This window comes from Mesoplodon densirostris, chromosome 11 (genome assembly GCF_025265405.1).
Source record: "Mesoplodon densirostris isolate mMesDen1 chromosome 11, mMesDen1 primary haplotype, whole genome shotgun sequence".
In the NCBI taxonomy this organism is placed as follows: Eukaryota; Metazoa; Chordata; class Mammalia; order Artiodactyla; family Ziphiidae; genus Mesoplodon; species Mesoplodon densirostris.
In genome coordinates, this window is record NC_082671.1 from 78,535,107 (window position 1) to 78,557,053 (window position 21,947).

Below are 21,947 nucleotides of genomic sequence, written 5' to 3' on the forward strand. Positions count from 1 at the left end.
GCCGGGAGACACGTTCTAGTAGTGAGATTTCTTGGTGCAGAGCTTTCCACTGAGATTTGCTGAAAGACATCGTTCCCCCGCACCCCAGCTGAACCTGTTCCTAGATGAAAACACACACTCACCATGAAGGGGTCGTAGGAAGGTTCTGGGGCTGCTGAGGCTGTGTTCTCGTACATGGGGTTCGAGATATTCTCGGGCTGCTGCTTGCCAAGAGCTGCCACGTCGATATCCTCTTCTGACTGCTCGGAAAGACAAGCACAGGGCTGAGCACCACCAAGTCCCCGAGGCAGGAGTGTCTCCTCAAAATTGGGGGGTAAAGCAAGCCACCCCCCGCCCACCTCCAGGAGCTTTTTCCTTTTCCTTTTATTGAGATCTGACGTACATATAATATCATGCACCAATCTTAAATGTTCAGTTCAATGGCTTCTTTTTTTTTTTTTTTTTTTTTTTTTTTGCGGTATGTGGGCCTCTCACTGCTGTGGCCTCTCCCGTTGCGGAGCACAGGCTCCGGACACACAGGCTCCGCGGCCATGGCTCGCGGGCCCAGCCGCTCCGCGGCATGTGGGATCTTCCGGGATCGGGGCACGAACCCGTGTCCCCTGCATCGGCAGGCGGACTCTCAACCACTGCGCCACCAGGGAAGCCCCAATGGCTTCTTAATACGTTCCCCCAGGTATGACCACCACCCAAGTCAGCATATAGGGCATCTCCATCCCCCCAGGAGGTGCCCTCATGCCCCTCGCCCGCCAATATCCGGTCCCACCCAGGGTAACTGCTATTCTGACTCCTGTCACCTGGAGTGGTTTTGCCTGCCCTTGAACTTAATATAAAAGGAATCATACAGCACGTGCACTTTTGCTAGATGTGATGTTTTATAAATCATGTATATGGTGCTGATAAATACGCAGGTTATCTGCCAGAAGGAAGTGACCTACTGCTTGGGGCTGCTGGTAAACCTGGTCTGCAGTGTCTCCCCAGGGTCACCCCACAATCAGCCAAGACCCGCTCACCTGGATGTGGGCTCGACAGTACAAAGAGGGCCAATGTGTTTCGCTGGCTGTGGCGTGAGGCCTCTGGCTGTGTAGGTCCCTACCCTGTCCCCACCCTCAGAGTCAGCCTTGAAGCTCAGATCCATCCTGGTGGGTGCCTGTCTTGTGAATCCTCCAAGGTGAGTGGCCTCCTGGGCCCCTGGTGAATTTGCCTCCAAGCCAGAGCCCTGGCACGAAAGGCCATTGGCAGCCCATCACCCTCCTCCGTATCCTGTCTCAGCCAGGAAGAGGGCCTTGGAGCTGCCACTGCTGCTCCCTTAGGGGCAGAGGCCCCACCCAGGAGACGGGGAGTGTGTGCCAGGCACCCAGCTGCCGGTGAGCTCTCTGAAGCAGCCCAGAGCCAGGGGCTGGGTTTCAGAGAGGACCCCCATGCCCATGTTCCCATTTTTCTCCGTCTTACCTCAAAATGCTGGAAGCCAATTGTTCTCCGGTTTAATCGAAAGTAAGAATATGCAGCCAAAGCGATGGCTCCAATGACCAGGATGATGGCAAAGAACATCCCCGTTCCCAAGCCAGCGTGGCTTGAAGTCTGAACACAGAAAGGGGAGCGCTTGGTACTCAAATCTGGTGACTTCCCCAAAGAGGTGTGCTTTCTGGAGCCTACCCCATTCTGGCTGGCCTGAGGCATCTTGGTACCAGTTGGGATAAAAATAATAAAATTGTTAACGTGTATCTAGCCCTTACTATTTCCAGGGTCTGTTCTAAGCCCCCTTACACAAAATAATCCATTTAAATGTATAATAACACAAAGAGATAAGAACAATTTTTATTGTTTCCACTTTCATATGGGGGAATGGAGACACAGAGCGGGTAAGCACTTGCCCAATATCACACAGCCTGTGAGTGGTAGAGGTGGGCTTTGGAAGCCAGCCTGGCTTTGGAACTTACGTGCTTAACCGCTATGCTGTGGAACTTCCCAGCAGCCAGCTGTGCTCGCCCCTCCCTCATACTTTTAGAACCAAGTTAGAATACTAACATCACCACCACCACCCAACCACAGCCGACCAACTCTTATATAGCATGTACTATGTGCCAGGGACTGTCTTCATTATTTTGTATTAACTCGCCCTCCCAAGAACCCAGGGAGGAAGGCATTATGACCTCGATTTTGCAGATAAGAAAAATGGGGCTCAGTGATGTTCTGAGGCTTGTCTAAGGTCACACGGTTATGAAGTGGAGATGCTCAGGATTTTCACTCCCTTTCCAGTGGTTTCTCCATTGGCCCATCCTGCCCTTTTCATTCAACAGATATTGATGGTGACAGGTGTTATGTTGCTAACGCACTGGAGTGGGGGTGGGATGCAACAGGGCCCGGCATCCCCGAGGCCAGCTGCCGTGGATGGGGGAGGCGCCTCCAGTATCCGGAGGAGGGGCGGACAGGGCTTCCAGGAGTAGTTTGCTTCTTGGGGAGTGGACATTGGGGTTCCCCCTGGACCCTCACCAGGAACCCTGGATACTCACCACTGGGGTGGGAGGTGCTTTCAAAGGCCTGGAAATGACATGAATAATCCCATTGGAGGCAAAGATGTCCCACTGCAGAATGGCTCTTCCATCAACGAACCTGGTCTCCTAGGGGAGATGAGAAGAGGCTGGTGGAGATCTCTGACCACCTGACTCCTACTCTCCATGTGGGCAGCCCTTTCATGGAGGAAAGTTGTCCAGTTTCCCCAAGGTCCTGGCGCCTGGGCTTCAGGCCAGTCCTCACTTGACAGGTAGCATAGGACTTGGCGCTCACCCTCTGGACAGCCCAAAACACATTAGTAGCTCTTGTGCCAATAAGCTGACCTAAGAGCTGCAGAGACCCCAGGAGGTCATTCTGTCCAGCCCGCTTGTTTAACAGATGAGAGTTCAGAAGGAAAACGGTATGTCCAAGATCACCCAGGTCGTAGGTGGCAAATCCCATGCCTCTGGATTCCAGATCCACTGCTGTGAACATCACACCACACTGTTGGAAAGGGATTTTAAGTGATCCAATTCCTTGCTAATCTAAGTGTGCTCCACTGGCTTGTGGCGTGGGCAGTCACCTGAGTGCCTTAGAGGTGCAGAACCTGAGGCCGCACAGCCCACCCACTGAATTACAACATGCATTTTAACAAACCCGTAGGTGATTAAAATGCATAGTAAAGTTTGAGAAGCACTGGTCTAAACTACTGATCGTCGGTAATAAAGATCATTTATTAGGTAAAAATTAAAAATAATTCATTTAGCCCTTGCTACATGTCAGACACTATTATCACACGTCAAAAGACTTGAATCACCGAATCTCCATAAAAGCCTATGATTTGACAAAAGTGCGATGAGGTATCACCTCACAACAGTCAGAATGGCCGTCATCAAAAAGTCTACAAGTAATAAATGCTGAAGAGGGTGTGGAGAAAAGGGAGCCCTCCTACAGTGCTGGTGGGAATCTAAATTGGTACAGCCACTATGGAGAACAGTATGGAGGTTCCTTAAAAAACTAAAAATAGAGTTACCATATGATCCAGCAATCCCACTCCTGGGCATATATCTGGAGAAAACCACAATTCGAAAAGATACACGCACCCCTATTTACAGCACTATTTACAATAGCCAAGACATGGATGCAACCTAAATTTCCATTGACAGATGAATGGATAAAGAAGATGTGGTACATAGAAACAAGACAGTATTACTCAGCCATAAAAAAATGAAATAATGCCATTTGCAGCAACATGGATGGACCTAGAGATGATCACACTAAGGCAGAAAGACAAATTTTATCATATGTATCACTTATATGTGGAATCTAAAAAAATGATACAAATGATTTATTTACAAAACAGAAACAGACTCACAGACATAGAAAACAAACTTACGGTTAACGCAGGGGAAAGGTAGGGAGGAGGGATATATTAGGAGTATAGGATTAACAGATATACTCTATATAAAATAGATAATTAACAAGGACCTACTATATAGCACAGGGAACTCTAGTCAATATTTTGTAATAACCTATATGGGAAAAGAATCTGAAAAATATATATATATAATTGAATATATATATAACTGAATCATTTTGCTGTACTCCTAAAACTAACACAACATTGTAAATCAACTATACTTCGATTAAAAAAATTTTTTTTTTAAAGCCTATGATTTGAACATCATGGTTGCCATGGTCACATCACCACCACTATCACTACTTCTAATATCACTGCCACCACTATCATCCCCACCATCATCCATCATCATCATCAAAATAATCATCACCACCACCATCATCATCATCAACATCAACACACCACCATCATTAACAACATCACCATCATCAAAATAATATCACTGTTACCACCATCATAATCATCATCACTGCTACCACGACCACCATCATCATCAACATCATTAACACATCACCAACATCCCTATTTTTCAGATGAGGAAATTGGGACCCTGAGAAGTTAGGTAACTTGTCTAAGTTCCTAGAGCTAGTGAGTGGCAGAACTGGTTTTCATACTACGGTCATTTGACTTGAAGGCTCACATGTTAACACCCAGGATAGGCTGGCAATCTGACAGAAATAAGGGCAGAGAATCAGACTGCTTTAAAATGGTTTCATGTATAGTTCCTCATTACCAGCTTCTGGGGCTGGCGGTCACCAATGGCTTATTTCCCAAAGGGTAGGGGCTGCCTGACAGTGGGGTGTGTTCTGGTGTGCAGCTAGTACCGCTAGCTGCAGCTCTGGAGTTTACTTTCACATTCTAAGAGTTGCCATCTATTAAGCACCTACTCTCTGCTAGGAGCTTGGCCTATATTATCTCCACTTCTCCCTATAAGCCCAGAAGACTTTTCATACCAGTTGGCGCTGGTCCTGGCTGGAAGTGATGAGCAGCTGGCTTCCCAGCCTAGTGTGCAGGATGGTACCGTTGACAAGGTCATTGTAAAAAAAGATGCTGACATTGGCGAGATGGTGCTCGATGTCCCGCCCAGACAGAGTCTGAGAGGAAAGAAGAGACACAAGAATGGTCTTTAAAGGCCAAGCAATATTTTCTCCTTTTAATGACAAGGATGACCCAGGGAAAAAAATCACTTCGCAAAGCCTTGGTTTTTCTGCCTCTACTTTGAATGTCATTTTTATGGTCTAAGCAGAGCTTCCCAGTGGTGTCCTGGGAGGAATGGGTCTTGAATGGGTAACAAGCGAGCAGAGGTATTGCTTCTCTCAGCCCTCAGCGGGGTTTGGGCTGTCGGAGCCCGTGGGTGGGCTGAAGAAACACTGCCGGTTCCTCTGTGTGCCGTGACATGAAAAAGGTTGATGCAGTAGATCAGTTGCATCCATGACCCAGGTTCTTCACCCGTCCCTGTATCCTTGCCCTTTACCACATGATCTGAGGGCCTCCCACTCTGACTTTGGGCTCAGCCACGTGACCTGTTGGGCCAGTGGCCTATTAGCAAATGTGACCAGATAGGGGCTTAGAAAGCACTGGCAGGACTGGGCTTGCTCTCACCACACGCCCGGGCTAGCCTGCTGGAGGATGAGAGCCCTGCAGAGCAGAACCCCAGACAAGCCAGCCTAGATAACCTGACGGCCAGCCCAGTTGAGACACATGAGCATGCCTGGCCTAGCCCGGAAGAACTGGCAGCTGATCTACAGATGCTGGAGCTAAATAAATGTGTAGCCACTGCATTTGGGGATCGTTTGTAGCATTGCACTATTGTGGTGATTGATAACTGATACTGTCTAGAAGCGCTAGTCTAAAGCACAGACATCGGGAACCCAACTCACCTCATTTTCCCCCAGCCCACTGTCCTGTGGCACAAAGAGGGTGCTTCGGATCGACAGGTCAGTCAGGTGCTTCAGAAATGCCCGGCCTCTGGCTGAGCTGTTGGAATAGGCCAGCACTTCCTGGGGAGAGGAAGGAGGTGGTCAGATGGCTCAGCCTGGTGTGCAGGGACTGGGGTGGCTGGAGAGGATAGCATCGCCCCTCTGGGAATGTTCCTGATGGTCGTCCCAACTGAGGCTGCCACTTGTCTGCTCTTCTTTCCGACTGCCCCTTGAGAAAATTTTAGGAGGATTTTTCCTTTCCTCGATAAATCCTATGGTCCCGAGTCATAGCCAGATCACAGGCCATTCTCAACACGACAGCCCGTGTAGTCTTTGAAACGTTAAGTGAAATCTTGAGTCTCCTTCTGTCAAAACCCTGCAAGGGCCCCCACTTCACCCAGAGGAAAAGCCGAAGTCCTTACAATGGCCCATGAGGCCCAAACCATCTGGACTCTTGCTCCTCTGACCCCGTGCCCGGCTGTCCTCTAGCTCACTCTGTTCCAGCCACGCTGGCCTCCCTGACGTTCCTCAAGCTTGCCCAGCACTCTCCTGCCTTTCATCCTTTGCCTGGTTGTTCCTTCTGCCTGGAATATTCTTCCTCCAAATCTGCATGGTTAACTTCCTCTCTTGTGTTCACACTTTACTCGCATCTCACCTTCTCACTAAGGTCTTTCCTCCTCACTCTATGCAAAATGGGAAGCCTGTGGTTCCCCTTACCCTCCCCACCCCCCATAGCCTAGATCATCTTCTAGATTTCAATACTATTTATCTATTCTGTTTATTGTTTGTCTGTTTTGTTCACTGATATATCTGAAGCACTTTGTAGGTACTCAATAAATACTCACTGAACAAATTTTAAAAAGTCACACTACCCAGTTCAGCTTTGTCGTTGTGCAGAGAGCACTACTGACACCCAGAGAAGATGATTTGCTGACGGGCACATAGCCAGTGAGTTTTGTCCTACACCGTCTTTTCTCTGAGATGCTGTCACAAGCCAAGCTCCCATGCAGCACAAACATTGGTTTGGGTGTTTAGAGTATTTACAGTAACCCTGATTTTTTAGACTAGTTAGGTGGATACCTTTGGTCTGTGGAAAAAGGCTCGCCATTGTGGGGTCCTTGGTTTAGCTTCTGCCCTGCTCCTACAAGCCCTATACTTATGCTCAGTCCCCTCTCCTTGACCTTGCTAAGCCTCAGTTTCTTTATCTGCAAAATGGGAATAACAGCAGAAGTGACTTCATAAGGTTGCATAAGGATTTATTCCTTCTAGCAAGTATTTATTGAGCACCTACTCTATGCCAGCCACAAGGCAGAGAAAATCCTTTCCCTTATGGAGCTTATGTTCTATGAACCAAGTGAAAAGTGCCCTGAAAGGGCTCAGTATAATGCCCCGTGTGAAGGAAGTGCTCAAGAAATTTTAGCTATTGTTATTGACATTATTAGCTCAGTTCTTTCATCAGTCAACACCAATTCCTTCTCTAACAGGGGCTTTCTCTTCACTGGACGTGACTTGTAGAATATTAAAGTGACTTTAAGTGCAGTGCAGGAATTCCCTGGTGGTCCAGTGGTTAGGACTCTGCGCTTTCACTGCCGAGGGTGTGGGTTCGATCCCTGGTTGGCGAAGTAAGATCCCGCAAGCCGTATGGTGCAGCCGAAAAGAAAAAAAAAAAAAGTGCAGTGCAAAATGCAAGTTGACCCCATGTGGAGAATTTGGCTCACTGGGTGACCACCAGGCAGGCTTAGCTAACTGTGCCCTACCCTGTCCACAAGGATAAAAAAGCATCTTACTCCTCCAGGGCCGACTCTGAAGCTGCTGTAGTTGCAAACAGAGATAAGAATACCAGCTAATACCAGTATAGCATTTTGTATCTGCTGGCCACAGGGCTAAGCACTTTACAAATATTAAGTCATCTATTTATCACAGTGCCCCTATGAGATTGGTGCTATCATCATCTCCATTTTAAAAATGAGCAAACTGAGGCTCAGAAGGGAAAGTAACTCATTTAAGGTGATGCACCAAGTAAGTGGCAAACCTAAGCTTCAAACTCAGGCAGTGAGGCTCAGTGTCCATGCCCTTTCAAGATTTTTTTTTTTTTTTGGCTGCGCCGCACGGCATGTGGGATCTTAGTTCCCTGACTAGGGATTGAACCCGTGGCCCCTGCATTGGAAGCGTGGGGTCTTAACCACTGGACCGCCAGGAAGTCCCTTTTTTTTTTTTTTTGTCAGTGTCCATGCTCTTAAATATGACTGTGAACCTCTGTCTTCTTTGAAGGATTCACCTCTCTAATACCTGCTTTGAGGCAACCCCTCCACCCCGAGGCGGAAGCAAACAGACATGGTACATACCGTCAGGAAGTTTGTGAGCGAGGGGAAGGACATCAGGACCTGCAACAGGTTTCCACTGCATGAGAAGCCATCTCCCACGTAGCCTACCTTGCAGGTGCAGTTCACATCTGGAAGGCAGGAGCACACGGGGTCCCGCCCCAGTGAGGCAGGGGCCTGGGCTGCCCCATCTCACCCTGGGAGGTCGGCTGGCCAGGCTGAGGATTGCTCAGCAGCTGCATGGCCTGGAATCTAAAGTGGGGTGTGGGCCGTTACCTTTCATCCGGTAGCAGAAGACATCCCACATTTCACTCTTGTTGTTTCTTGTTCCGTAGTCCACTATCCCAATGATACCAGAGCCGCAGTTCTGGGAGGAGTAGGATGTGGGGTAGGCTACTCGCCCACTGTCCAGCCAGCCTGCTGAGCAGAGGTGGTACTTGGCCTGTAGGGACACAGATGTGGCCATGGGTCAGCTGTGATTTCATATTTGTTGTGGAGTTCTTTGGGTAATGTCTGACTCCCCCATCAGACTGAAAACTCCATGGAGTTCGGAATTATGGCTCATTTTGCCTGTTGTGCCCCTGTGCCTGGAACATAGTAGGTGTTCATTACATTTTTGTTGACTGAGCCATTGGATGGATGAAAGTGGCGCCTTCTCTTTCCTGTAGGTGCCCGGGTCCTTGACACTCATCTTTCTTCCCTCTGCTCTCGAGAAAGGATTTGCAATCAGCTATTTTTCCCTGGGTGCAAATTCTTCTGCTTATGGGTTGATAGAACTGTAACTGATCATCAGTCATCATCCTCACCATCCTCACCATCACCATCACCATCACTGTAACACTTATTGAGAGCTTATTCTGGGCCAGGTTCTGTTGCAAGGGCTTTTCATGTGTCAACACCTTTAACACTTGTATCAACCCTTTGAGATAGAAACTTAAAAAAAATCTCTATCATATAATTGAGAAGATAGAGGCCAAAAGGGTTAAGTAACTTGCTCAAAGGCATACAGCCAGCAGGTAGCGGAGTTGAGATTCACACCCATGCAGCCTACTCCAGAGCTCTTAATCTTAAAAACTGCGTTCCTACTGTGTGCCAGTCACTGTGCCGTATTACCTTTAGTCCTTATACAAACATGCCAGGTGGGACAGAGGTTTCCATGGCTTGATCAAGGCCATACAACCAGCAAGCAGGAGAGACAAGAACTTCTGACCCTCCAACATGCTGGGTCCCGGCATCAAAGGCTCTGCTCCCTGGCAAAGAACCGTCAGGTCTGAAGATCTGGTCGTGATGGAGGTGGGAGGGCAGTAACACCGTCCTGATGGACAGTGATCTCCACTCCCAGGGAGCAATCACTAGCAGGTCACTCAGAGTCGCTGACCTTTCCAAATTGGCTTCTGGTTTTAGAGGCCAAGAGACTAGCCCTGACCAGAGCTCCATTTCCTCCCTGGCTGTGGCTGAGAGCTGGGGCACTTCCCGTGTACTCCCTTCACAGCCCCTCCAGACACAGAGGCCCTGGTTATTCCAGAAAACTCAGGTGCTTTGTGGGTTCAGGGAGATCCTAGGCTTGTGGTTAACTGATCTCTTTCTCGTTTCCATCTGTGAGGTACACACTCCCAGTCTGTGCCTCTGACTTTTGGAGTCAGGGGTACATGGAATGCTGGATCTGCCACTTCTTGGCTGGGTGACATTGGGCACATTACCTTTCAGAGCCTCAGTTGCCCTCTCTGTAAAAAGATAGGAATACCTACCTCCAGGGATGTTGTAAGAATGGACAGTAATGTCAGGGAAGCACCCCACACTGTGCCTGACACACGGTAGACTCCCAGTGGACGTGACGAATCGTTATTGCTCCAGGAGCTCCCTGAACTCTCCGCTCCGGGAGGCCAACAGCCTGAGTCTCCCCTGTGTCAAGAGGAAGCTGCATCTCCTCCCCTGAAGACCCTGCCTGCACAGTGCCCGCCAACTGGGCCCCACCTTCTGGGCGTAGGAGAGCTGGTTGTAGGTTGCCATGGTTGCAGCTTCCTTGGTACAGGCCTCTCTGGCTTTGTCAAAGGTCAGCTTGTACTGGCCCAGCGGGGAGCGTAGATGGAACACTCCAACGGTGGTATCTAGAAGGGGGAGGAGAGGAATCGTCCAGGCCAGCCCCCCTGGCCGGCAGTGCTTTCATCAGAGATTCTCAAAGTGGAAGGCTGACCGTATCCCAGGGTTTCTTGGGATGCCGCTCCCCTTTGAGATGTCATTTAAAATACTTATTTCTTTTCTAACTCTGAAAGTAGCACGTGTCTGGTAGAAATCTGGGCCGTACAGAAAAGAAAAGAGATGAACAAAAATCACCTATAGTCCTGCTCTCTGGGAAGAATCATTACTCCATGGCTAACATTTTGATGTACTCCCGTACGGAATTTTTATTTTTGTAACTTTTAATTTTGATGTAATTTCACCCTTCCAGTCTTTTTCCCTGTTCGTTTACGTGTCATATATATCACAAGTGTGGCAGTATGCTGCATATATAGTTTGTAGAAATCTTTCTTACAACGCGAAATCACGATTATTTCCCAATATTATCAATTTTCTCTGGCAACATAATTTCCCCTTGAACACTTTTAGTTGAACACTTTTTGTGAACTTCACAGCCGTGAAAAAAAATACATTAAAATGAGTTTCTGCCAAGGACCCCATGTGTTTTCTGATTGCCACTATGCCTTTACAAAAGTTTTCTAGCCATTTTCCCCCTAAGATACTAGAAGATTTTAATCCTTTTTAAAGAGTTGGTATCTTTTTTTTAACCAGTTAATGCAGAGACCAATGCATGTGACTTCAAGAACCCAGTCAATGGGCCTCCCTGGTGGCGCAGTGGTTGAGAGTCCGCCTGTCGGTGCAGGGGATGTGGGTTCGTGCCCCGGTCTGGGAGGATCCCATGTGCCGCGGAGCGGCTGGGCCCGTGGGCCGTGGCCGCTGGGCCTGCGCGTCCGGAGCCTGTGCTCCGCGACGGGAGAGGCCACAGCAGTGAGAGGCCCACATAACGCAAAAAGGAAAAAAAAAAAAAAAAAAAAAAAAAAAAGAACCCAGTCAAATTTTTATATTGTCAAGTTCTTTATCAAATGCCACTAAAAGGGTACTTTCTACCCCCAAAAGAGCTAAGTTTAAGATTTTTTTCTTTCTTTCTTTCTTTTTCTTTCTTTTCTTTTTTTTTTTTTGGCTGCCCGGCTTGCGGGATCTTAGTTCCCTGACCAGGGATCAAACCTGTGCCCCAGTGGAAGTGTGGGGTCCTAACCACTGGACCACCAGGGAATTCCCAAGATTTTCTTTGACTGCAGCCAATAGTATATTCATCCACAGGCCATATAATCTTGTCAGCCACACCTGAAATATAAACACTTACCAATATAACAGCTTGGGGAAGGACGGAAAGGTGTTTAGCCTTGTCTCCTTCCCAAGTCAACACGATTCTTTTTTTAAAATTAATTAATTAATTAATTTTTGGCTGTGCTGGGTCTTTGTTGCTGTGCACAGGCTTTCTCTAGTTGCAGCGAGCGGGGGCTGCTCTTCGCTGCAGTGCGCAGTCTTCCCTTGTTGCGGAACATGGGATCTAGGCATGCGGGCTTCAGTAGTTGCAGCACGTGGGCTCAGTAGTTGTGGCGTGTGGGCTCAGTAGTTGCGGCACATGAGCTCAGTAGCTGCAGCATGAGGGCTCTAGGGTGCGTGGGCTCAGTAGTTGTGGCTCGCGGGCTCTAGAGCACAGGCTCAGTAGTTGGGGCACATGGGCTTAGTTGCTATGCGGCATGTGGGAGCTTCCCGGACCAGGGCTCGAACCCATGTCCCCTGCACTGGCAGGCAGATTCTTAACCACTGCACCACCAGGGAGGCCCCCCACAATTCTTAATAGTGCCCTTGAGTAGATATAACAGTATATTTGATCATCCTTTACTGTTAGATATTTGTTATTTCTAATTTCTTGTGATGTTAGGTAATGCTGGGATGGTATGTTTCCCGTTATTCAATTCTTAGCTAAATTCAATAGGATGTGTCCCTTGAAATGGCGCTACCAACTCTCGGCATGAATTATCATGAGGCTCTCTGCACACGTCGCCAAATTGGTTGCCACACAGGCTGTGTGAGTTTGCCCTCCTCAGAACTGTGTGAGAGTAGGCACTTCCTCCTGAGTGTGGGATGCCTCTGTCGCCTGCCCACCGGGACAGCTGAGGCATTATCCCAAAGCTGTTTCGTCTTCTTAAGGGTGACCACGCAGCTACAACAGAAGGTGGGTCCAATGTGACGCTCAGTCACTTAATATCACGACCATCACTGTTCTCAGTATTCCTAAAAAAGTAGGAGAGAAAAGCCCCCTGGAGAAGATGGGTGATGTTCCACGAACTGAATAGATTCAGTGAATTGTGGGAACAGGCAGGACTGGCTGAAAGAATCGTGCCCTAAAGAAAAAAGCCAAGCACCTCTTGACTCCACACTCCTCCTGGCAAATGACTCATGAATCAACATCCCTGGTCCCAAGTGCTCATTCTTGACCCCATCCTAAATAACAACCGCCTACAGAATCTCCCTGCTTTGAAGTCCCACCATCACCTTGAGGTAGGACTTGGAAGATCCATCATCACCTTGAACATAGACTGTCCCCAGCAAAGCTTTCAAAATTCTTGGGCCCCCTACTCCCAAACTGCTGTAACACCACCACTGGGTTGGTCTCTCGACATGGAAACCTTACATTATGGCCGACCCTTTCCTTTTCTTCACTCTCCGTGTCCACGGTGTGCCCTTTTCTCCCTCATCTCACTCCTCTTCCCAGCAGAGACCCTGTGACCTTGGGGTCATAGCCTTGATATAATGCTGTCCCTCCCGCCATTGCCTCATCCTTCCCAGCTGACCCCTGGTAACTGTCTGCTGCCCATGAGTCCTCCCAGCAGAAAGGTCTTGCCAGCTCTTCTGTGCATAGCTCAACTCCAGCATCTTTCAAGCCTCCACTGTAGCCCCAGGCCTCTATTCAGCTCCCTGGGATTCCCTCTCTCATCCCACCCAGAGATCCTTCCCTTCTCTATTCTTTTTAAAAAAAAATTTTATTGCGGTAAAATACAGATAACATAAAATTTGCCCTTTGGACCATTTTAAGTGTACAATTCAGTGGCATTAAGTACATTTACATGTGCAACCATCACCACTATTCATTTCTAGAATGTTTCCATCATCCCAAACAGAAACTTTGTACCCATTAAAGAATGACCCCCTCTCCCCACCCTTCAGTAACCTCTATCCTTCCTTCTGTCTCTCTGAATTTGCCTATTATAGGTACCTTCTATCTGTGGAAGAGTACAGTATTTGTCCTTTTGTGTCTGGCTTATTTCATGTAGCATGTTTTCAAGGTTCATTCACGCTGTAGCATGTACAGAATTTCATTCCTTTTATAGGGTGAGTAATTTCCCACCGTATACTGCATTTTATCTATCTGTTCATATGTTGAACGTTTCAGTTGTTTCTGCCTTTTGGCTGCTGTGAATAATGCTGCTGTGAACATGGATGTACAAATATTTGCTTGAGTCCCTGCTTCCAATTTTTCTCTAACCAGCTTGCTCTCTCCCTTCAGTTGCACCATCAGCATGAGATAAATTGCTATCTTCTGTCTTATTACCTTTCTTCCCCCGGTCTTATTAATTTAAAAATGTCCTTAACTCCATTGGGAATCTCCTTGCAACAAGAGACAGTGTCATACATTTGTCATATCTCCTATGTATTTCTCCTGCTTATATTTCATCCATTTCATCCCCAAAATGCACTTGAAGTGTCTTAGGACTTGACGCATGATAGGGACTGAATGTCTGTGTCCCCCACAAATTTTTATGTTGAAATCCGAACCCTCAATGTGCTGATGTAAGCCTCCACTGGGTCCTGGGCAATGCATGGGCTGTTTGGTCCCAGTTTTTTGTTTTTTTTCCCTGATGTGGACCATTTTTGAAGTCTTTATTCAATTTGTTACAATATTTCTTCCACTTTATGTTTTGGTTTTTTGGCCTTGTGGCATGTGGGATCCTAGCTCCCCTACCAGGGATCGAACCCGCACCCCTGCACTGGAAGGCAAACTCCCAACCACTGGACCACTAGGGAAGTCCCTCACCCCAGTTTTTAATACTTTTTCCTTTTGCTCTTGCTGAGGTCCCTTCCCCATGCCTGAAGACCAGGTGCTTTGGGCCACACTGACCTTGGAAATGGAGGTCAGCACAGTCGGCATTGGCATGGCACTGCCCATTGTCCTGCAGGCAGCGGTCGATGGGCAGCTGCTCCAGTTCACAGTCCAGCCCGTCTCCCACGTAATGACGTTTACATTCACACTTGTGCTTGCCCTGGGTGGGGAGAGTGGGAAAGATGAAAAAGGCCCTTCTCTGGGCCCCCAGAACCCCATGTGCTCCGCGGGCCACCATCCAGCACAGGAGATGCTCAGAAGGGTAAGAAACATGCCTGTCCTGTCCGGTGGGAACTGAGTTACTGCTCCGTCTTGCTTTTGCACAGGCTCAGGATGGAATGTCCTCCTTTACATCTCAGCTCAGATGTCGCTTCCCTGACTCCCGGTCCCTTTTTATCACACTGGCCCGATTTTTGTTCCTCCTGACTCTTGGCCCTCTCTGAAGGTATCTTGTACGCTCATTTCTGTACTGAAGATGCCCCCTCCCCCTACTCGTGTATAAGCTTTTGATCACTACATCCTTGGCAGCTACAACAGCACAAAGTAGGTGCTTGATGACCACTTGTTGAGTCAATGAATGATCTCATTTAATGTCCACAACAATCCTGTGAGGTTCGCAGTATTATGAGGCCCACTTTGTGAATGAGGAAACGGAGGCTCAGAGAGGTTAAGCAGCCAGCCCCAGACCACACAGTATGTCAGGCCAGGAACAAAGACTCAAAGGCTGCCTGACTCTGAGTTCACGTTTATAACTATCATATAGTCGACATCATCTCCCACCATCTTTCCTTCCCACCAGAGAAATGGGGCATCAGGGCACTGATTCCATTCTAGAAAGACCTGAGTGCCCGCCCAAACTGCACTTTTCCTGCCACGTCTTACCAACTTTTTTGGTTTTAATTAATTTTTATTTTGAATAATTTTAGATTTAGAGAAAAGTTGCAGAGAGAGAGTCTCCTTATATTCTCCACTCAGTTTCTCCTAACGTTAACATCTTACAAAACCATAGTTCATTGTCAAAGCTAAAAAATTAGTGTTGGTGTATTATGATTAACTAAACAATAGACTTTATGTGGACCTCACCAGTTTTTCCAGTAAGGTCCTTTTTCTGCATAGGGTACCGCTTCGTATTTAGCCCGCCGACTTAACAAGAAATAGACTCACGTGGGAAGAAGGCTTAGGAAGAGGCCAGTGGTAACCTGAGTGGAGAAGCAAGGCTGAGCAAGGCACAAGGGATCCCCACTTCCAATTTCCCCGGGGAGGCGAGACTCACCGGGCCGGTCATCTGGCACGTGGCATGCTCATGACACCCGCCATTGAGGCCGTCCGCACAGGGGTCTATCTCCGTGCAGCTGTGGCCATCCCCCTGGTAGCCCTTCTGACAGCTGCAGGAGACCTTCGTGCCCTTCTGGGAGCACTTGGCGACCTTTGCACACCCGCCGTTGTTCTGCTTGCAGAAATCCACAACTGCAAGAGCAGAGGACAAGGGCTCAATGAACCACGCTCTGTGTAACACGGGCTTCAGGTCGAGCTGTGGGTCACCCCAGGACCAGTGGCGCTGGGCGAGACAATGGGCCCCAACATTTCAGTGCCTTCTCTCCCTGTGCCCGGTGGCCTCTGTGCTGCATTTGCCAACACTAGTGTCCTGTGGCGAACACCCTCATAGACCAGGCCTGGTGACATCTGTCTACCTCTGCCCTTTTTTTAAATCACATACTTTACTTTGGTAGTGGTTTTCTAATGAGTTTGGGTTTTTAGTGTTAGGACATAGTTGCATATGTGTGTGTGTGTGTATAGAGTTAGTGCACTAAGCACCTTGTGACATAGACATTGTTACCCCCATTCTACAGATTAACAGATGGAAACTCAGAGCTTAACTGACCTGACAAAGGCAAACCAGCTACAACGTGGAGGGGCTGGGATTTAAACCCAGGTTGGTTTGACTCCAAAGCCCGCGCTTTCCCCACTGTTTTGTGTGCCCGTTAACCTTTGTTTTCTTAATCTCCCAAATTTCAACCTAATAGTAGATTAGCTCCAGCCTCAGGAGTAGCTGGAAAGCGCTCTGATTTCTCTTGTCTGACTTTTTGGCTAGAGTGGTGGCAGCCACTTGAGACCCTGAGAGCATGAACATGAGGACCAAAGGCCTCAGCCTAAGGCTGGCAGAGCAGAAAGACACAACCTGGGTCTTTGCTGCCACTGCTGATGCTGAGCTACGTCTAGACTGCCTCGTAGCAGATCACAAAACAACAGGTATAGCAAGACCTCAGTTCTGTAAAGAAAGTATATATCTCTATATGAATATCTACTCATGAGAACAGTTAGAAAGTATGCGTGCCCAGGACTAGTAGCTTTCCCCCAGTACCTACTATCTTCTTTTTCTATAGTAGTAGATTTTCAGCTGGGCTTCATGGTTGTCCAACTGAAGACTACATTTCCCAGGCTCCCCTGTCCTAGGTGTGACAGATGATAAGGTTCCAGCCAATGGGATGGAAGCAGACAGGATTTTAGCAGCTTCTAGGTGTGTCCTTAAAGGGAGGAGTTTGCCTCCTTCCTCTCCCTCTCTATCCTGCTGCCTGGGATGTGCTTTGGCAGTGACCCTCTCGGGCCGGGCAAGTGAAGGATGGCAGAGCAACAAGATGGAAGGAGTCTGGGCCCCCAGATGACCTTTCAGAGTGAAACCCCGTGTTAGCCCTGGACGCCTCCATGCACATTGCTATAAGACATAAAAATAAACATTTAAACATCCGCCTTGTTTGTGCCACTGTTCATTTGGGTCTCTGTGTGGCTGAACCTATACTGTAACTACTAGAGACAGAGACATCTCCGTGTTCAAAGTGGTTCTCACTGAGTGGTGAGAGCATGTGTAGGTTTCACTGTCGTTTTTTAAATACTGTAGTATAGTTTCTGAATTTTTTGAAGCAACACTGGAGTATCTGTAAAGTCACAAAAATACCATAAAACAAAGTGCATCACAGTTGGCAAAGCAGTTTCAAAGTCATGACCTGGGAAGTGGGCAGGTCAGGCATGAGCAAACCCATCAAGGAAAACCGAGTCGCAGAGAGGGTGGGTGTCGCTGAAGCAGTCCGAGCAGGAAGCAGAGGGGCCGGGACGGAGCCCAGACACCCCGACCGAGAGCCGCTCCGCTCCTAGCACCTCGCTGCTATTCCACCCATGCACGCATGGGACCTACCTGTACACGTTACTCCATCCCCTTCGTAGTTCAGGTTACACTCACACGTGTTATTCTCCTTACAGGTGGCATGAGCGGAACAAGGAGGCGCGCACACGAGGGGCAGGACTGCAGAGAAAGAGGTCACCATGCATCCCGCGCCGTGACGTGAAGGGCTGGGACCCACCTCAGGCATCTTCCTGGGACCCCATCTGGCCTGCCAGTGTGTTTCAGAAGTGGCCCCTTAGGGCGGGCGGATGGGGTTATTTGCTAAGGTCCCTCCCAGCCTGGAGATTCTGAGATCCCGGAATCACTCCTTTGTATTATTAAGACATTATTTCTGAAATGTTATCCAGATTAAAATGCAAATATGTCACCGTTAGGGGCAACCAATGAACACTTTACACCTCAAAGTCCGCTAGCAAGGGTGAACTTAGCAGATTAGCTCTTTGGCCCTGAGGGCATGGGGTTCCAGAGGAGATGGTTAAATTGGAGGAGAAATTCCAAGGCCTTCTGTGGGCACTGCAGAGCCTGGGAGAAGTCTGGGGCTTTGGTGGCTGGAAGGGGCTGCAGTATCAGGAGGCAGCATGAGGCCACGGGATGATGAGGAGGGGAGGAGGGGGGAGAGAAGGGGGCAGGAGCTGAAGTTAAGGGGACTGCGGGGCTGCTGGCGCTTCAGGTTGCTGATGCCCATAGGAAGAGCCTGGTCTTGCCCTTCTGCCCCCAGGAGGCTGAAGTGACAGTGCTTTACACTGGAGAATTCAACCTTTGACCCGAACATGAGGCTTGGGCTTCAAGGGAGGCCTCAGAAAACTGACAGCTCAGTAAGGATCAAGGTCATGACAAGGATGACCATGACGGATGGTGATCACGGCAGCTACTGTTTCTGAGCGCCCCACACGCACCGGACACTCCAAAACCATGACCCCGACCCTCACAACAATCCTCCCCTGAAAGCCGTGCAACAGGCTCTCTTTATTCGGACGAGCGCATCAAGCCTCGGAGAGGGTGGCTTAGCTGAGGCCGTTTGTCTAATAAGCAGCTAAATCAGGGGTCAGATCCTGGACTCCAGGGAACAGCACGCTTTCTGTGAAACCCTTCACCTCTGTGTCTGCACACATCTGGGCCTGGACCACAATCCCGAGGGACCCTTCCCGCCCCATCCTGTATACTCTGCTTGAGGTGGGTCCTTCCCTGATTGACAGGACTGCATGCTGCTTTCACGGGTTTGAGTTAAATCTTGTCATCTAGTTTCCTTCAAGTCACCAGATCTCCGGACCCTGGGGCCACACAGCCAAGTCATCTATTCCTCGTGGAAAAGGGAACCCCTGCTTTGTTGGTTTTTTCCGATGTCGCTCAGACCCCCAACCCTCAGTTGGCCGTTCTTGGCAGGGTCCGCTGCAGCACTCGGCCGCCGGCAGATGGCCGCCCCCAGGACAGACCTGTTTGAGTGTCACAGAAGCGGCCCGTCCACCCTGTTTCACAGACGCACTGCCCAGAGCCCGTGATCCCATCGTTGCACTGTCCATGGTCCGAGCAGCCACAGGCTGTAGAGCAAGTTGGAGTGTGATCAGTTAGCAGAGATCGGGGATCGAAATCCAATCAACCAAGCCCACTGACCACATGTTGGCTATGCTGTTGGTTTGGAAGGCACCGTGTTTATCCACATTCATTCACTCATTCATTTATATCATTCATTCAGACTTTCAAAAAATAACCTATTCAGTGGCTATCATGGGGCAGACACTACCAGGCAATGAGGTTACGGCAGAAAACCCAAGACATAAGGTCCCTGTTCTCAGGGCGCTTACAGTCTAGCAGTACCTGGTTATCGAACACATAATTATAAATACAGTGATTGTAGTAAACACAGAAGTAGAGGGTATCGTGGGGTATGTAACTGAACAGTAGGGGGAGGGAACGTGACCTGGGCCTCCTAACAGAGAAATGGACTGAATGGTCAAACCTTCAAGAAATACACCAATCCTTCTGCCTCTTACCACCTCCAGCAGCAGCGCTCTAGCCCACGGCACCACCAGCTCTCACCCAGAACACGGCATCAGCCTCCCCAACGCTGGCCCTGCTTCTGCTCGTGCGCTCCCATGGTGCACTCTCCACGGGGCAGCTGGGGTGATCCTTTCCAATCTGCTCAGGACAACCCCCCCACCCCCCATTCACAATCCTTTACTGGCCGCCATCACACTTAGACGCTGAAGATCTGTCTCTGGGCAAGAAGCTCCTATGTTATCTGGCCCCTGGCGACCTTCAGATTCCTTCTTCTCCCTTTCTCCCTCTTCTTTGCCCACTCTGCTCAGCCACCTTGGCCGCTCTGCTGTTCCTTGCATGCCGAGCGCATGCCTGCCTCAGGGCCTTTGCACTTGCTTGTCTCTCTTCCAGGAAAGCCATTCCTCTAGCCTGCACTGTCCATTAGAGCAGCCGCTCATCACACGTGGCTATCTAAAATGTAAACTAATTAAAATAAACAAAAATCAGTTCCTTAGTCACAGTTTTTGAGTGCTCAACGTCCACATGCGGCTAGCGGCTACCATTCCTCGTGGCGGAGTTACAGAGCATTTCCATCATCGCTGAAATTTGACCAGACAGAGCTGTTATTGATATCCCCCCTCCCAGCCCCCTCACCTCTGTTGGGTTTCTACTCAAATATTTCACGAGATGTCTTCTGGAACCAGTGCCTCCTTTCTATCTCGATTCCCTTCATCTGCTTCATCTTCTTTATGCCTTTATATCTATTTTTGTTTCTGTCATCTTGGTCTGTTTCCTCCCTTTGAATGTACACTCCTTGAAAGCTGGGATTTTGAAAGCTAAGTTCTACAACTTAGAACCATTCCTGGCTTTTGATCAAGTCACTAAGCCTCTTTGTGCCTCAGCTTCTTCATCTGCTAAGTGGGGATAATAAAGAGTACCCACCTCAAATGCTTGTTGTGAGGATTAGATGGTACAACATCCCTGCCTGGCACATAGTAGGCACTCCACACACATTAGCTGTCAACATTAGTAAGGACTCGGCATATATGTGATAGTTGAATGACTGATTGAGTGTTGGTCGGCCACAGCTTGCCTTGGTGGCTGCAGGGGATGTGAGCTTCACTTCTAGAGAGGAGGCTCTTTCAGTGGATGGAAACTGGGAATATATCCAAGGAGGAAAAAAGCATGTGAGGGCAGACAGATGGGAGGTGGGTGGCCAGGAAAGAGAGGAAGAAGGATGCTTCCAGCTCAGGTGGATGGTGTGCATTGGGGCAGAGAGCATACAGCCGAACGACAGGGGAGTGGGTGCCACATACGCTGACAGTCAGGCCCGAATCTCCCTGGCCAGCACAGCTCACATGCTGTCCCGTTGAAGCCAGTGTTGCATTTACACTGTCCCGCAGGTGAGTACTGATCAAGGCAGACACCCCGGTTGTTACATGGGGTATCTGGTCCTCCAGGGCAGGCTGGAAGAGATGAAACAGCAGTGACTCAGCAGCCTCCCCAGACCCAGAGCAGCTCAGCGCCTTTGTGAACATGCAGCTAACCCGTCCTCAGCTGTGGGTTCTGTCCTCTGTGGCCCCAGGGACATATCCACATAGTGTCACTGGATGTTTAGAGCAAGCCACTGGACTATGGCTTAAATATATCAGATAGGGGGGCTTCCCTGGTGGCGCAGTGGTTGAGAGTCTGCCTGCCGATGCAGGGGACACGGGTTCATGCCCCGGTCTGGGAAGATCCCACATGCCACGGAGCGGCTGGGTCCGTGAGCCGTGGCCACTGAGCCTGCGTGTCCGGAGCCTGTGCTCCACAACGGGAGAGGCCACAACAGTGAGAGGCCCGTGTACTGCAAAAAAAAAAAACCCCAAAACAAACAAAAAAAACCCCAAAACAAAACAAACAAACAAACTAGCATGTTTATCAGTATCATAGACTGGTGTCAAAAATGAAATGTGGTGTTTCTAACACGACGGGAAATGTCTTATGCTATAACATCAAGCAGAAAAGCATGACACATGATTTACAGTCTATGCACAGTAGAATCTCAACTCTGTAAAAACCAAATATGACAAGAAAAAAAAAAAGGAGAAGGAAAGCTGCACAGCTCTTCAGAATAATTGCTTTCGGATTTTTTCTTAGCAGAATCATTAAGAGTGATATACTCCCCTGCTCCCCGTGCCCCCCCCAGCCCCCCATACAGTACTTTCAAATGCTCCACAGTGACTGCACAATCATTTCAGAATTGCAAGGCAGTAAGAGGCTCCCTTACCCTGACAGTCTGGCCAGAAGTAGCCCCTGCAGCACTTGGGGAGCTGTATCACCAGGGTGCACTGCTGCTTGCAGCCTTCCAGGTTCCTCCTGAACGGCAAGTCGTACAGACACTTCCGCTTCTCACCCTAAAGGAAGAGATTGAACCATCCCTCCACTTTCCATCCCCTTGGGCTCTTGGGCTCTA

General features: G+C 48.9%; 1 protein-coding gene across 1 annotated transcript in view; it reads right to left on the bottom strand.

Annotated features, from left to right (window-relative positions):
* The window catches only part of STAB2 (stabilin 2), a 155,785-nt gene that overhangs the window by 4,723 nt on the left and 129,115 nt on the right, over positions 1-21,947 (bottom strand). Inside the window, exons 55-68 of the mRNA XM_060112405.1 lie at positions 21,762-21,888; positions 20,809-20,958; positions 18,949-19,053; positions 17,528-17,635; positions 15,611-15,804; positions 14,356-14,497; positions 10,125-10,258; positions 8,427-8,592; positions 8,175-8,281; positions 5,791-5,910; positions 4,864-5,004; positions 2,511-2,618; positions 1,450-1,578; positions 123-239 (exon numbers count right to left, since the gene is read on the bottom strand). Coding sequence (XP_059968388.1) covers positions 123-239; positions 1,450-1,578; positions 2,511-2,618; positions 4,864-5,004; positions 5,791-5,910; positions 8,175-8,281; positions 8,427-8,592; positions 10,125-10,258; positions 14,356-14,497; positions 15,611-15,804; positions 17,528-17,635; positions 18,949-19,053; positions 20,809-20,958; positions 21,762-21,888 — 1,848 coding nt within the window. The remainder of the gene's footprint in view (positions 1-122; positions 240-1,449; positions 1,579-2,510; positions 2,619-4,863; positions 5,005-5,790; positions 5,911-8,174; positions 8,282-8,426; positions 8,593-10,124; positions 10,259-14,355; positions 14,498-15,610; positions 15,805-17,527; positions 17,636-18,948; positions 19,054-20,808; positions 20,959-21,761; positions 21,889-21,947) is intronic.